The sequence below is a fragment of the Eleutherodactylus coqui genome, chromosome 2 (assembly GCF_035609145.1).
Source record: "Eleutherodactylus coqui strain aEleCoq1 chromosome 2, aEleCoq1.hap1, whole genome shotgun sequence".
NCBI classification, from domain to species: Eukaryota; Metazoa; Chordata; class Amphibia; order Anura; family Eleutherodactylidae; genus Eleutherodactylus; species Eleutherodactylus coqui.
Window position 1 is genome coordinate 328114022 of NC_089838.1, and position 13273 is coordinate 328127294.

The following is a 13273-nucleotide window of genomic DNA, read 5'->3' on the forward strand; positions in this document are numbered from 1 at the left end:
TTGGTTGCCGTTTTCCGCTGGGTGTTCCGTTTTTATTACTGGAATCAAGAAAATAAAGCTGTTTGGACTTTTATATGGACTGAGTAAGCAACTGTGTCTTCGTCCACCCCACCTCCACGCAGAGATTGCCACATATGGTGGAGGATGCGGGCATGTCTGGTTGCTAGGAGCAATGGCAGGACAACCTGTTAATGTTTAAGGACTAAATCTGCTTATGGCGTGGGTGAAACCTGCTACTATTATGTATTCATAGTCCGCTGCTTTAGAGGAAAGTGTCAAGCAGCTGGTTCAGGCGAATATGCAGCAGCAACAAGCGTTTGAGCGGCAACTCCAGGCACAGCAGGATCAAATTACTCTGCTGAAAGAGGCTCTTCTGGGGCGCCCTCAGAGAAAGGATGAAAGCGCCCCTGCAACTATAAGTGCAAGTAAAGCTGTGCACCGGTCTCTAAAAAAAATGAGTACTGAGGATTATATAGAAGCCTATCTGATTGTATTTGAGAGGACTGCAGAGAGAGAAACTCCCAGAAGCAGAATGGGTGGAGGTTCTTGCACCGTATCTCACTGCTGAACCTCAAAAGCCTACCAAGACCTCAACAAGCACGACATGAAAGACTATGCAAAGTTAAAAACTGAGATACTGGCTCGTCTGGGGTTCACGGCTGCTATCCGTGCCTGAAGGAGCTACAGGGTTGACCACTCTGCCAGGTCTTAGATGTTCGACCCTTTCTACTTGATTAAGAAATGGCTGTGACCAGAGGTCTGCACACCAGTCCAGATGATGGAAAGGGTAGTGATCGATCGCTACGTCCATGCCATCCCTGTAGAGTTGCAATGCTGGGCTGGACATGTAGACCAACCAGCTGAACGATCTAGTGGACAGATATGTTTCAACAGAGGACTAGCTCTGTGACCTCTCTGCCACCCTAACCTCCCCACGGATTATCTGTCCGGCTGGTTGTAAGGGACTTCCATTTGCTGGGTGAGGGTTGAGGTCTGTGGAGAAAGAGCCAGGGGCCGCTGAAGTGACACCACGTGGGCTAAGGAATGATGAGCCTAGAGGCCCAGAGCAAAGTGTATATTGGTCTGCCAGGGTTAGATATTTTAAACTTGGGGACAGAGTCCTGGTCTTGGTACCTACGGTGGAAAGCAAATTTCTCTTTGAAATAGTAGAGAAGATTGGAGACTTAAACTATAAAGTACACGAATCGGGGAGAAGAAAGCCTTACCAGATCTACCATGTCAGTGTAATTAAGGCCTGGAAGGATAGGGAGTCTTTAGGTGCCTCAGCCCATTAGTAAGGAAAATTTGCAGCAGCCCATTTCTGTGGTCAAAATAGGAGACCCCCTCTCAGTACGCCAAAGAGTTCCTGCAGAGAAATAAAACTAAGTTTTCTAACCTGCCGGGTTACACCTATGTAATAAAGCACAACACAATAACTGGGCCTGGGATGAAGTTAAACCTAAAACCGTACAGAATACAGGAAGCGAGAAGCAATCTCTGCTGAGGTCAAGCCTGTGCTTGAACTAGGAGTGATTGAGGAGCCAAAAAGTGGGTGGTAAAGCCCCATTGTTTTGATCCCCAAGCCAAATGGCACTTGGAGATTTTGTAATGACTTCAGAAAGCTCAACAAAATCTCCAAGTTCGATGCTTATCCCATGCCGAGGTTGGATGAGCTGATCAAGAGGTTAGGTAATGCCAGATACGTTACCACTCTTGACCTTAAAAAGGGGTACTGGCAAATACCTTTGACGGATAGAGCCAAAGAGAAAACTGCATTTGCCACCCTATATGGTTTGTTCCAATACAAAAACATACAGTTCGGATTGCACGGGCCCCTGCTACTTTTCAGAGGATGATGGACTGCATTTTGAGGCTGCATCATGACTATTCCACTGCATACCTGGACGATGTGGTCATTTACAATTCAGATTGGGAAAGTCACCTTTGCAAAATACTGGCCGTCTTTGATGCCATAGGGATGCAGGCCTGACCATAAACCCGGAAAAGTGTGCTTAGGCTTGGAGAAAGCCAAATACCACTTGGACATAAAAGGCTGCAAGGGAGTCGGAGCCTGGAGGGAGCATATCTACATGATGGACTTCTGCTGTTTGCTGACCATTGCTGCATGTTAGCAGTAGGTGAGAATCTATGTTCTAGTTAGCGCCCTGACGGGCAGGTGTTTATGATGTTAATTGCACTACGTATACGTACTGCCAGTGGTCGCTGTTTTCCACTGGGTGTACCGTTCTATTGCGGAAATCAAGCTGTTTGGACTTTTCTATGGACTGAGTGAACAACGGTGTCTTCACCGAACCCCCCAACCTCCGATGCAGACATTGCCACAACTGCTATTTTCTTCAACTATAAAATGGATTATGGCTTTGTCCTGGAGGACTTAATTGGCGCAACCCTATGGATGCCAAGCCAACTCTTTATTCTCAAAGTCGGGGAGAGGAGTGAGTATTGTTGGGTGCAAGGATGTCGTAGGTGGTGGGCCACTGCTGTGAACCGGACTACTCAGCCACCCAAGTGTTACCTCAACCCAGGGTGCTAGTAGGACATTGTGAATACAATGTTAACTACTTCCATTGGTCCAAGGCTAATGTAATTGGGCAGGCTATTTGTCTCTTCCCCATCCAGTCAACTAGTTGGCTCGTTGTTTCCTCAGTGACTACCAAACCATTGTTGCTATCATCAACACCACCACTGCCATTAACTGCGGCATTAGCTAAGCCATGGGAAAAGCAACTGATCTGGAGAGGGATGCTGCCATCAGGAGTAGGGAAGGCACTACCAGACATGGCGATTGTATACTGGAGGACTACTATTTTAATGTCATGTACCTGTGCCTGTCACTGTGCACCCTGTGGTGCAAGCTAGCTCTCATTCTCGGTTAGAAGAGTGCCCAGAAATGGGCTAGCGGTCACCTGGATCATGTGACTTAACATGTTATACTTGTGCAGTACAGATTTTCCCGTGCTGTCGCTAGGCGATGACGTGGGTACCGTGACCTTTACGCCAAGTTAATTGTGGAAGGGCCGCGGGTCAGACGGCTTCCATTGACTTCAATGGAAGCCGTCCGTGTGGACACCGCACAAGAATAGAACATACTGCGGTTTTTCCTCCGCGAGCGACAAATCGCAATTGATTTCACTAGCGTGCATGAAAAAGCGCTTTTCCATAGCATGCTATGGACGGTATTTGCTTCAGAATCCAGGGGCAGATGCCCGCCCCGGATTCCGCAATGTAAATATACCTGTGTGCAGACGGCCTTAGTCATGTATCTCAATATTATGCAACAAGGCCCTGTGTTATACTGTGACCAGCGGCTATACTCAGGAGTATATAGTGACCATACACTAACCAATACAGCTCTAGAAACTAGTGGTCCCAAAATGACATGATTGAACATGTTGTTGAACCGGATGGTGGCTAGCTTCAACCAGCATGAGGAGGATTAATTGGGGCCACAACCATTGCCAGATGTAGACCGCTACTACGGTACAAGCACCTTCCCCTCAGATGAGCGATGCAGCTAAGTCAGTCGGATAACAGACTGTACTAAGCCAGGAACTTGACCGAACACAGGGTTGTGTGGAAGAAGGACAAAGGTCTGGCCAATGTGGAGCAAACCAGCCACTATGCGCAATACAGTAAGGCACGGTCTCCCATAACCTTACAAGGCCGGTATGATCTAAGTGGCATCTCTACTGATGTGGACAACCCAGATACTGTCTTAAGGCCCATATAGACACAATGATTATGGCTCAAAAGATGTCGACAAGCGACTTTTGAGCGATAATCATTGTGTCATTTACAGCGCAAGATGATCGCAAGATGAGCGATCACCTTGCACTGTCAGCGGAGGATGCAGAAGACAAGCGGGGTGTCCCCGCTTGACTTCTGCATCCAGCAGTTCCCCGCTCAGAGCGCCCGGCTGTTATACAGCCAAGTGCTCGGAGCGGAGGATGCAGAAGACAAGCGGGGTGTTCCCGCTTGTCTTCTGCATCCAGATGTTTTCTGCACGGAGCGCTTCATGCAGGGTATGGGGAACAGAGCTAGACCGCTCTGTTCTTCATACCCCACCTGTCATCAAGGAGCGGGATACAGCTGAAACAATAGTATCAGCTGTATCCTGCTGTGAATCCCAGATAAGGCTCATGTCAGCACACTGAAAGATGACGATGGGCGATGGGATAACGAGAACTGCACAATGTCAGTGCAGCCAGACACAACAATTATCGCTCAAAAGCCGGCTTTTGAGCGAATTTTGAGCGATAATCGTTGTGTCTAAATGGGCCTTTATGTCAGCTTCTCCCAGGTGGCTGTCTCAGCCACAGACCTTTCTGGACACTCTCTCTGTAAGCTTCTTCTTCAATGCCAACCATGCAGGTGGGAACAGAACCCCCTTATATACCACTCCCCAGCAGATGTGAGGCTCACCCCACTTCTGCGTCCTCGTGTACTTGCGTCGTATCTCTATTTTGGGGTTCTATCAAGACAAACTTTGTCGCACTCTTCGACAAAACTACCCAGACTGGATACTTCCCCTTACAGTACTACCCCGACTGCCACAACTACCCAGACTGGATACTACACCTTACAGGACTACCCCGACTGCCACAACTACACAGACTGGATACTACACCTTACAGTACTACCCAGACTGCCACAACTACCCAGACTGGATACTGCACCTTACAGTACTACACAGCCTGTCACAACTACCCAGACTGGACACTTCACCTTACAGTACTACCCAAACTGGATACTGCACCTTACAGTACTACCCAGACTGGATACTGCACAATACAGTAGTTCCCAGACTGCCACAACTACTGAGACTGGATACTGCCTTACAGTACTATCCATACTGCGACAACTACACAGACTAGATACTGCCTTACTGTACTACCCAGACTGGATACTGCCTTACTGTACTATTCACACTGCCACAACTACACAGACTAGATACTGCCTTACAGTACTACCTAGACTACCACAACTACGCAGACTGGATACTGCCTTACTGTACTACCCAGACTGGATACTGCCTTACTGTACTATTCACACTGCCACAACTACACAGACTAGATACTGCCTTACAGTACTACCTAGACTACCACAACTACCCAGACTGGATACTGCCTTACTGTACTATCCACACTGCCACAACTATGCAGACTGGATACTGCCTTACAGTACTACGCAGACTGCCACAACTACACAGACTGAATACTGCCTCACAGTACTGCCCAGTCTGCCACAAATATGAAGACTGGATACTGCACCTTCCAGTACTTCCCAGACTGCCACAACTGCACAGACTGGATACTGCACCTTACAGTACTACACAGACTGCCACAACTACCCAGACTGGATACTGCCTTACAGTACTTCCCAGACTGCCACAACTACCCAGACTGGATACTGCCTTACAGAATTACCCAGACTGCCACAACTACACAGACTGAATATTGCCTTACAGTACTGCCCAGACTGCCACAACTACCCAGACTGGAAACTGCCTTACAGTACTTCCCAGACTGCCACAACTACCCAGACTGGATACTGCTACTTACAGTACTACCTAGACTGGATACTGCCTTACAGAATTACCCAGACTGCCACAACTACACAGACTGAATATTGCCTTACAGTACTGCCCAGACTGCCACAACTACCCAGACTGGAAACTGCCTTACAGTACTTCCCAGACTGCCACAACTACCCAGACTGGATACTGCTACTTACAGTACTACCTAGACTGGATACTGCCTTACAGAATTACCCAGACTGCCACAACTACACAGACTGAATATTGCCTTACAGTACTGCCCAGTCTGCCACAACTATGCAGACTGGATACTGCACCTTCCACTACTTCCCAGACTACCACAACTACGTAGACTGGGTACTGCACCTTACAGTACTACACAGACTGCCACAACTACAGAGACTGGATCCTGCCTTACAGTACCACCCAGACTGCCACAACTCCCTAGACTGGATATCGCCTTATGGTACTACCCAGACTGTCACCTGCCTTACAGTACTACCCAGACTGCTACAACTACACAGACTGGATATCGCCTTACGGTACTACCCAGACTGCCACAACTACCCAGACTGGATACTGCACCTTACAGGACTACCCAGACTGCCACAACTACCCAGACTGGATACTGCACATTACAGTACTACCCAGACTGCCGCAACTACCCAGACTAGATACTGCACCTTACAGTACTACCCAGTCTGCCACAACTACCCAGACTAGATACTGCACCTTACAGTACTACCCCGACTGGATACTATACCTTACAGTACTACCCAGACTGCCACAACTACACAGACTAGATACTACACCTTACAGGATTACCCATACTGCCACAACTACACAGACTGGATACCGCACCTTACAGTACTACCCAGACTGGTTACTGCACCTTATAGTAGAGAACAGTGTTAATTTTCACACAATAATTAACCTTTTAACAAGATTGTCTGAGATTAAGTTTTTTTAGAAAGGAAAGGGAAAACATAATAAAGATCTCATACTCACCTCTCCCCACCACGGCTCCGAGGCTCCTAGTGGACGTCATCTTTTTAGGCTGCAGCAGACTTTTATGGGCTGGTACAGGCTGCTGCAACCAATGATCTCAGCAATTGATCACTGATCTCAAGAATCGTTCTAACAAATAAGCGCCTCACAGTTAAGAGCTGCCGAAAACAGTGCTGATGCTCCAAGTAACATGTCCAAACACCACTTGCCATTCCTTAGCACGGCAGGGCTATAACAGCAGACGACCAGTTCTAGAACAATTGTGTCTAATACAAACAGAAAGCAGGTAAAACCGTGCAAAATTATATCCCTGCACAGTGCAAAAACATTGGCTGGTCAAATGGATCCAGATTTCTCCTGCACCGCGCTGATGGGAGGGTCAGAAGTTGGTGCAAGCAGCATGAATGATGACCCCTTCCTGTCAGGCTGGTGGAGATGGAGTAATAGTGTGGGTGATGTTCTCTTGGCACACTCTGGATTCTCGGATACTTGTGGATGGACGCCGGGATGAGTTGCTGGCCATTCAGTGTATAATGCAGCAAGTTTCCCTGCAGTTCTATGAAAAACCACAATAGGCAACACATGATATCACTATGAGTCGGGCTGTAGGCCAAACTCAGGGCTGCTGCATTTGTACCTCCCCAACCACAGATTTGGTGAGATATTTGCCCATCTCAGGCTGCTCAGATACAACAGGTGGCTTGTGGTTGTATATGGGTCTAACAGTCCCGGTTTCATGTCCAGTAGGGGCTCCCCAACTGGACTCTCATTAGATAAAATGAAGAACCAAGCCGGTAGGGCTGTCTTCTTTGGAGGACTACAGGTGGGTGCAGAGAAATACAAGAAGCTAGAGTAAGGTTCCCCATTGTTAACGCTTCCAGCACAGCGGCCCTCTAACACGACTTCTACCTAAAGGCAAACAACGTAAGATGGGGTTGTCCAATCTGAAAAACCCTACAAGTTTTAGGCCTCATGTCCACAGGCAAAAGAAGAATTAAAATCCGCAGCGGATTTTAACTCTTTTCCTGCACGCGGATCCGCACCCCATAGGGATGCATTGACCACCCGCGGGTAGCTAAATACCCGCGGATGGTCACTAAAAGTTATTTTAAAAAAAATGGAGCATGAAAAAATCTGGACCATGCTCCATTTTCGTGCGGGTCTCCCACGGGGACGGCTCCCGCGGGCTTCTTTTGAAGCCTATGGAAGTCGTCCGGATCCGCGGGAGACCTAAAATAGGAATGTAAAAGAATTAACTCACCCGCAGCGGACCGGGAAGGTCTTCTCTTCCTTATGGCTGGATCTTTCTTGCTTCGGCTCGGCGGATGTGCCCGGCGCATGCGCACGGCACGCTGGCGACGTGCCGCTGGCGTGACGAGTTCATCCGCCGGCCGAAAAAGAAGATCCGGCCGTGAGGAAGAGAAGACCTTCCCGGCCCGCTGCCGGTGAGTTAATTCTTTTAAATTCCTATTTTCAGTGCTCATGTCCGCGGGACAGGAGGGACCCGCTGCAGATTCTCCATGTGGAATCCGTAGCGGGCCTGATTTTCCTCGTGGACATGAGGCCTTACTGTTATCATAATGTTATAAAATCTGCAAGAGGAAATACCGGAAGGATCCTAAAAACATCCCAACTGGGTTGTCTACGACCAGCGAGCAATAACATCATAAAAAGAAAAGCTAAAGAACTTTAATGCACTGCAAAGTCCATTTACAACAATAAATACACGTATACAGCGCCGGGAAGAGAGACAACGGCCAAATACGGCTGTAAGGTGGAGTGCAGGACGAGCGCTGAGACCATCCGCCGCTCTAGCTGTCCAGACTCATGAGTAAGGCGGTTCCTCTCTTGATCCAGTGCTCCGGAGGTGATGAACCTGTTTTAAGATCCACGCCGATCACAAAGGAGGCTCGACCAGTGGACCCACACCGGACGGGGTAATAATAACAGGGGCAGGAATAGAGTCCTGAGAAGGAGAGAGAGGTTGTACAGAGGGGGGTTAGTGCATTCAGCCAGAAAACAGATGTATCATTCTAAGGAACCTATCATCACCTTCCAGCATCATAAACTGCCCTATGTGGCCCAATGGTGAGGGAATAGGGAGTCCGGGGAGCGGTGTTTGATACTCATCGTTCCTGCGCTGTGTCCCTATGAAGTTGGCGCACGCACACAGCGTGACTCCTTCCACCGCATTCATCTCTATGGAAGAGTGCGTGGAAAGGGACGGCTGAAAAGAGTCAAGCTGTGCGCATCCAGTGAGTATAAAACACAGCTCGCCCCATTATCTCACCCCGAGCCCCAGAATGTAGTTCATGGGGCTCAACGGTGATGACAGATTCCCTTTATGTGTGCAATGGGAACAGGAGAAGCTGAGGTGTCCACATGAACGCCCCTCCTGTACCTTTGCTGCTCTTCTTCTTGCTCTCCGTGGGTCTGAAGTGGACGGTCGGCAGCGGACACACAAGCTGCATTGGTTCGGCTTCCATCAGACAGGAGTTCTTCTTATCCCAGCCGGCGCCCTCCAGGTACAAGCTGCGGATCCATACCCCGTCCTGAGGAAGCAAGTATCATGTCATCTGTCTGCTCTGTCCCTATACAGATGTCTCATATGTCTGGGCGCACTGACCTTTGGAGGATACACCAGGTTGTTGTCATCTACTGTGGAGACGATGAACTCCCAGGACAGAGAGTCAACAGACACCTGAGAAGGAGACAATGGCCCTTATTTATGAACATTGGCGTATATCGCAGCAGATCTTTTTAGAATTTGACAGTCTTAAATTGCGCCAAATTTACAAAAGTGGCGCACGGACTTGTAAATTTAGCACAATAGAAAGATACACCAGTTTTAGCATATCAGTGTTGTGTGCATCAAACATGCGCCAATTTGTATTACAAAATAAGTTTTGCACCACAAATTAAATTCTTCTTTATGTACTAATATAAGAGAACGAGCCAGCGGTCTAATTACTGATTTTATCACATAAAATGGGGCAAAAGCATGAAGAAACCGCCCTAACTATGTAGTTTATTTTGCACCACAAAATGCATCAATTCCCACGTAACACCACTACGTGCGCCAAAGTTGCACCAGTTTGCATTCTGAAATATGTTTTGCTGCAAACATTCTATTTAGCATCATCTGCTGATCTTATTATTTTGACTGTTAACCAATTATTTTATAAGAAAGCAAACAATTGGGGCAAACTCAGGAAAAAAAAGTCTATGCATGTAGTGCCAAAGTGAGCGTGCGCCAAGAATTTGCACCAAATGCCTCTTAATCTCCACCAACTTTCATTAGGTTTTATTAGCGACAGTTTTTTCAGGCACTTTCTAGTAATAACGCTTCATGAATGTGTCAGAAAGCGAGACAGGAGTTGGCCACACCCACTTTCGGGGAGAAAAACATTGACGAGCCTGTCGGATCTTTTTATTCTTATTCATAAATGAGGGTCAATTCGTGAGGCAGTTTCCTGTTACATTTCCTATGGAATGGATACCATACAGATTCAGTCCGCTGTTATATAATGGAGTCTTACATTATTTTGTCGGGCTGCACTCTGGAGTACGGCAGTTAAGAATCCAGTTGGGAATGTGAATGCTGAGAGCCAATATAAGACAGGAGGACGAGCTGTCTCCGCCCAGCGTGCAAACATCTCCACACGCAGGGCCAGATCCCGCGTCCAGGCTGCCAGAGGTTTTAGAGATGGATAAGCCTAAAATCAGGAATCAAAATTATATTCATCTCCTAATCCTGCCCTCACATCATCATCATAATCTCCCCAACCTGTCCTCACATCATCATAATCTCCCCAACCTGTCCTCACATCATCATCTTGTCAACCTGTCCTCACATCATCATAATCTCCCAAACCTGTTCTCACATCATCATCTCCTCAACCTGTCCTCACATCATCATCATCATCATCTCTTCGTCCTGCTCTCATATCATCATCATCATCTCTTCATCCTGTCTTCACATCATCATCTCCTTGTCCTGCCCTCATATCACCATCTCCTCCTCACGTCATCATAATCTCCTCCTCCATCCCTCATATCATCCTCTCCTCCTCACAGCATCATCCTCTCCTCCTCACAGCATCATCCTCTCCGCCTCATGCCATCATCCTCTCCGCCTCACGCCATCATCCTCTCCGCCTCACGCCATCATCCTCTCCGCCTCACGCCATCATCCTCTCCGCCTCACGCCATCATCCTCTCCTCCTCACGCCATCATCCTCTCCTCCTCACGCCATCATCCTCTCCTCCTCACGCCATCATCCTCTCCTCCTCACGCCATCATCCTCTCCTCCTCACGCCATCATCCTCTCCTCCTCACGACATCATCATCTCCTTACCCTGCCCTCATATCATCATCTCCTCATCCTGCCATCATCCCATGATCATCATCTCCTCACGCCGTCATCATCATCTCCTCATCCTACCCGCATATCATCATCTCCTCACGCCATTATCATCTCCTCATGTCATCATCATCTCCTCATTTTGTCCTCATATCATTAACTCCTCCTCATCCTGCCCTCATGTCATCATCTCCTCATGTCCACAGATATCATCATCGTCTCCTCATCTTGCCCTCATCCTCATCTCATGTCCTCAGATACCATCATCATCATCTCCTCATCCTGCCCTCATATCATCATCATCATCATCTCCTCATGTTGCCCTCATATCATCATCTCCTCCTCATGTCATCATCATCTCCTCATCCTACCCTTAAATCATCATCATATCTTCCTCACATCATCATCTCCTCATCCTACCCTCATATCATTATTTCCTTCTCAAGTCATCATCTCCTCCTCATCCTGCCCCCATGTCATCATCATCATCTCCTCATCCTACCCTCATATTATCATCATTATCTTCTCCTCAAGTCATCATCTCCTCATCCTGCCCTCATGTCATCATCATCATCTCCTCCTCATCCTGCTCTTATATCATCATCATCTCTTCATCCTGCCCTCCCATCATCAAATTAATCTCTTCACGTCACCCCACCTTCTCCCACAATGGGGGTACTCGTGCGTCATATATGCAGGTAAAGATCTCCTCCAACTCAGTAGACATGACCACCAAGCCTTGAATACCGCGCTCCAGATCTAGTAGAGAAGACCTAAGGAAAATGGAAACGATCTGATGAGTTTTCTAATGTGACAGAATCGGTTACAACATTGCGGCCCGCAGTGCCTATAAAGATGCGTACGAGGGGCTGCTGATAAGTCTTTGGCTTTATCCAGAAAGAAACGAGATGAGAAGATGAAACTTTACATTTACTCCACATCCTCTCCACTGATGCCAACACATCAGTAGGTTTTTGCTTGGAGTATTTATGGCACACTGACCTGATTGTGTTCAGCAGAGCGTTGTATCTCTGGATCTCTTGTAACAAGACAACATTGAGAGGGTTTGGATCGTCACTTAGCATCTTCCTTGTTCCCTCATAATCGATTTCTTGAGGGATCTTCTGTCGGACGTCGGTCAATAACTCCAAGACCTGAGTCAATAAGGATACGAGTCAGGCTGATGCATAAGTAAACAAAAGGAGGCACTTCCAGGACCTCTGAAGAGTACCTTGTCTTCACGGGTTTGCCCTCCAGACGTGCTTTGAGTGACTTGGGGTTGCAAAGAAAGCAGCGTGTCAAACAGTGTCCGTGCCTCAGTGATCTGACTGGCGATATCTGCATTGGGGTGTTGCCCGAAGGCCTCAGGATGATCCACAGTGGGTAGTAAGCCAATGAACTCCTTGTATGATGCCAACGGCCCATCTCGAGGGATGTAATAAGTGTCCAATATGGAGAGTCTTAGGAGCGGATATATAGACCAGATATAATCAACCACATCCATATACACAACAGAGGTGCAGCAAGTGTTGGGGTTCAGCTCCTCACTTACTTGTAGAAGGGGGTAGTCAGCGCAGATTCAGAGAAATAGTCATTAATGTAGGTTCCTAGTAGTCGTCGGTCCCAGTCATCAGTCACGTGACCACCATAATTGACGCCGGCAATCAGATACTTCAGGGCCTCCCATGGGGTCTCCTCGTATTCATCAAGATATAAACTGAGCAGGTTCTCTGATACCTACGGAAGAAAAAATGTCCGTCTATATTAGCGCTACGCCACATACTGTTAATTAAAGCAACCCTGCCTCAGGACTGCCTCAGGACTGAACGGTGGAGGGGATATATTACCTGCAGCTGTACTTTGCTGCCGTCTGGGTACCGTTTTTTGACCATTCCAAATGGCTGATGCAATCTTCAGACTACCTAATCCCCACGGGACATTGATAGTGTTAAGGCCCATTTAGATGGAACGAATGTCGGGCAATTGATGCCCGACACTCGTCCCCGCAAGCCCCCGCTTTTGCACAGAAGCGCATATCGTTGCTTCACAGTGGGGCGGCTGCAGGAGATTTCGCTCCTGGCTCTCTCCCGCCCCTCTCTATTCACTTAACACAGCGGTCGTTCAGTACTGAACAGCTGCTGTTTACACTCATCGCTCAGGATTTTATACAGCTTAAAATTCTGATTGCTGATCATTCAGTGAAAACAGCAGCCGCTCAGTACTGAACGGCCGCTGTGTTAAGTGAATAGAGAGGGGCGGGGGAGCGAGAGGAGAGAAATATCCTGCAGCCGCCCTGCTGTGAAGCAACGATATGCGCTCCTGTCCAAAACCGGGTGAGCGGGTA

General features: G+C 47.9%; 1 protein-coding gene across 1 annotated transcript in view; it reads right to left on the reverse strand.

Annotated features, from left to right (window-relative positions):
* Positions 1-8238: 8238 nt before the first annotated feature.
* The window catches only part of DNAH2 (dynein axonemal heavy chain 2), a 194374-nt gene continuing 189339 nt past the window's right edge, over positions 8239-13273 (reverse strand). Inside the window, exons 81-88 of the mRNA XM_066593827.1 lie at positions 12482-12666; positions 12161-12389; positions 11932-12083; positions 11588-11702; positions 10105-10281; positions 9192-9266; positions 8967-9117; positions 8239-8531 (exon numbers count right to left, since the gene is read on the reverse strand). Of these exons, the coding sequence (XP_066449924.1) occupies positions 8377-8531; positions 8967-9117; positions 9192-9266; positions 10105-10281; positions 11588-11702; positions 11932-12083; positions 12161-12389; positions 12482-12666 (1239 nt within the window). The 3' untranslated portion in view covers positions 8239-8376. The remainder of the gene's footprint in view (positions 8532-8966; positions 9118-9191; positions 9267-10104; positions 10282-11587; positions 11703-11931; positions 12084-12160; positions 12390-12481; positions 12667-13273) is intronic.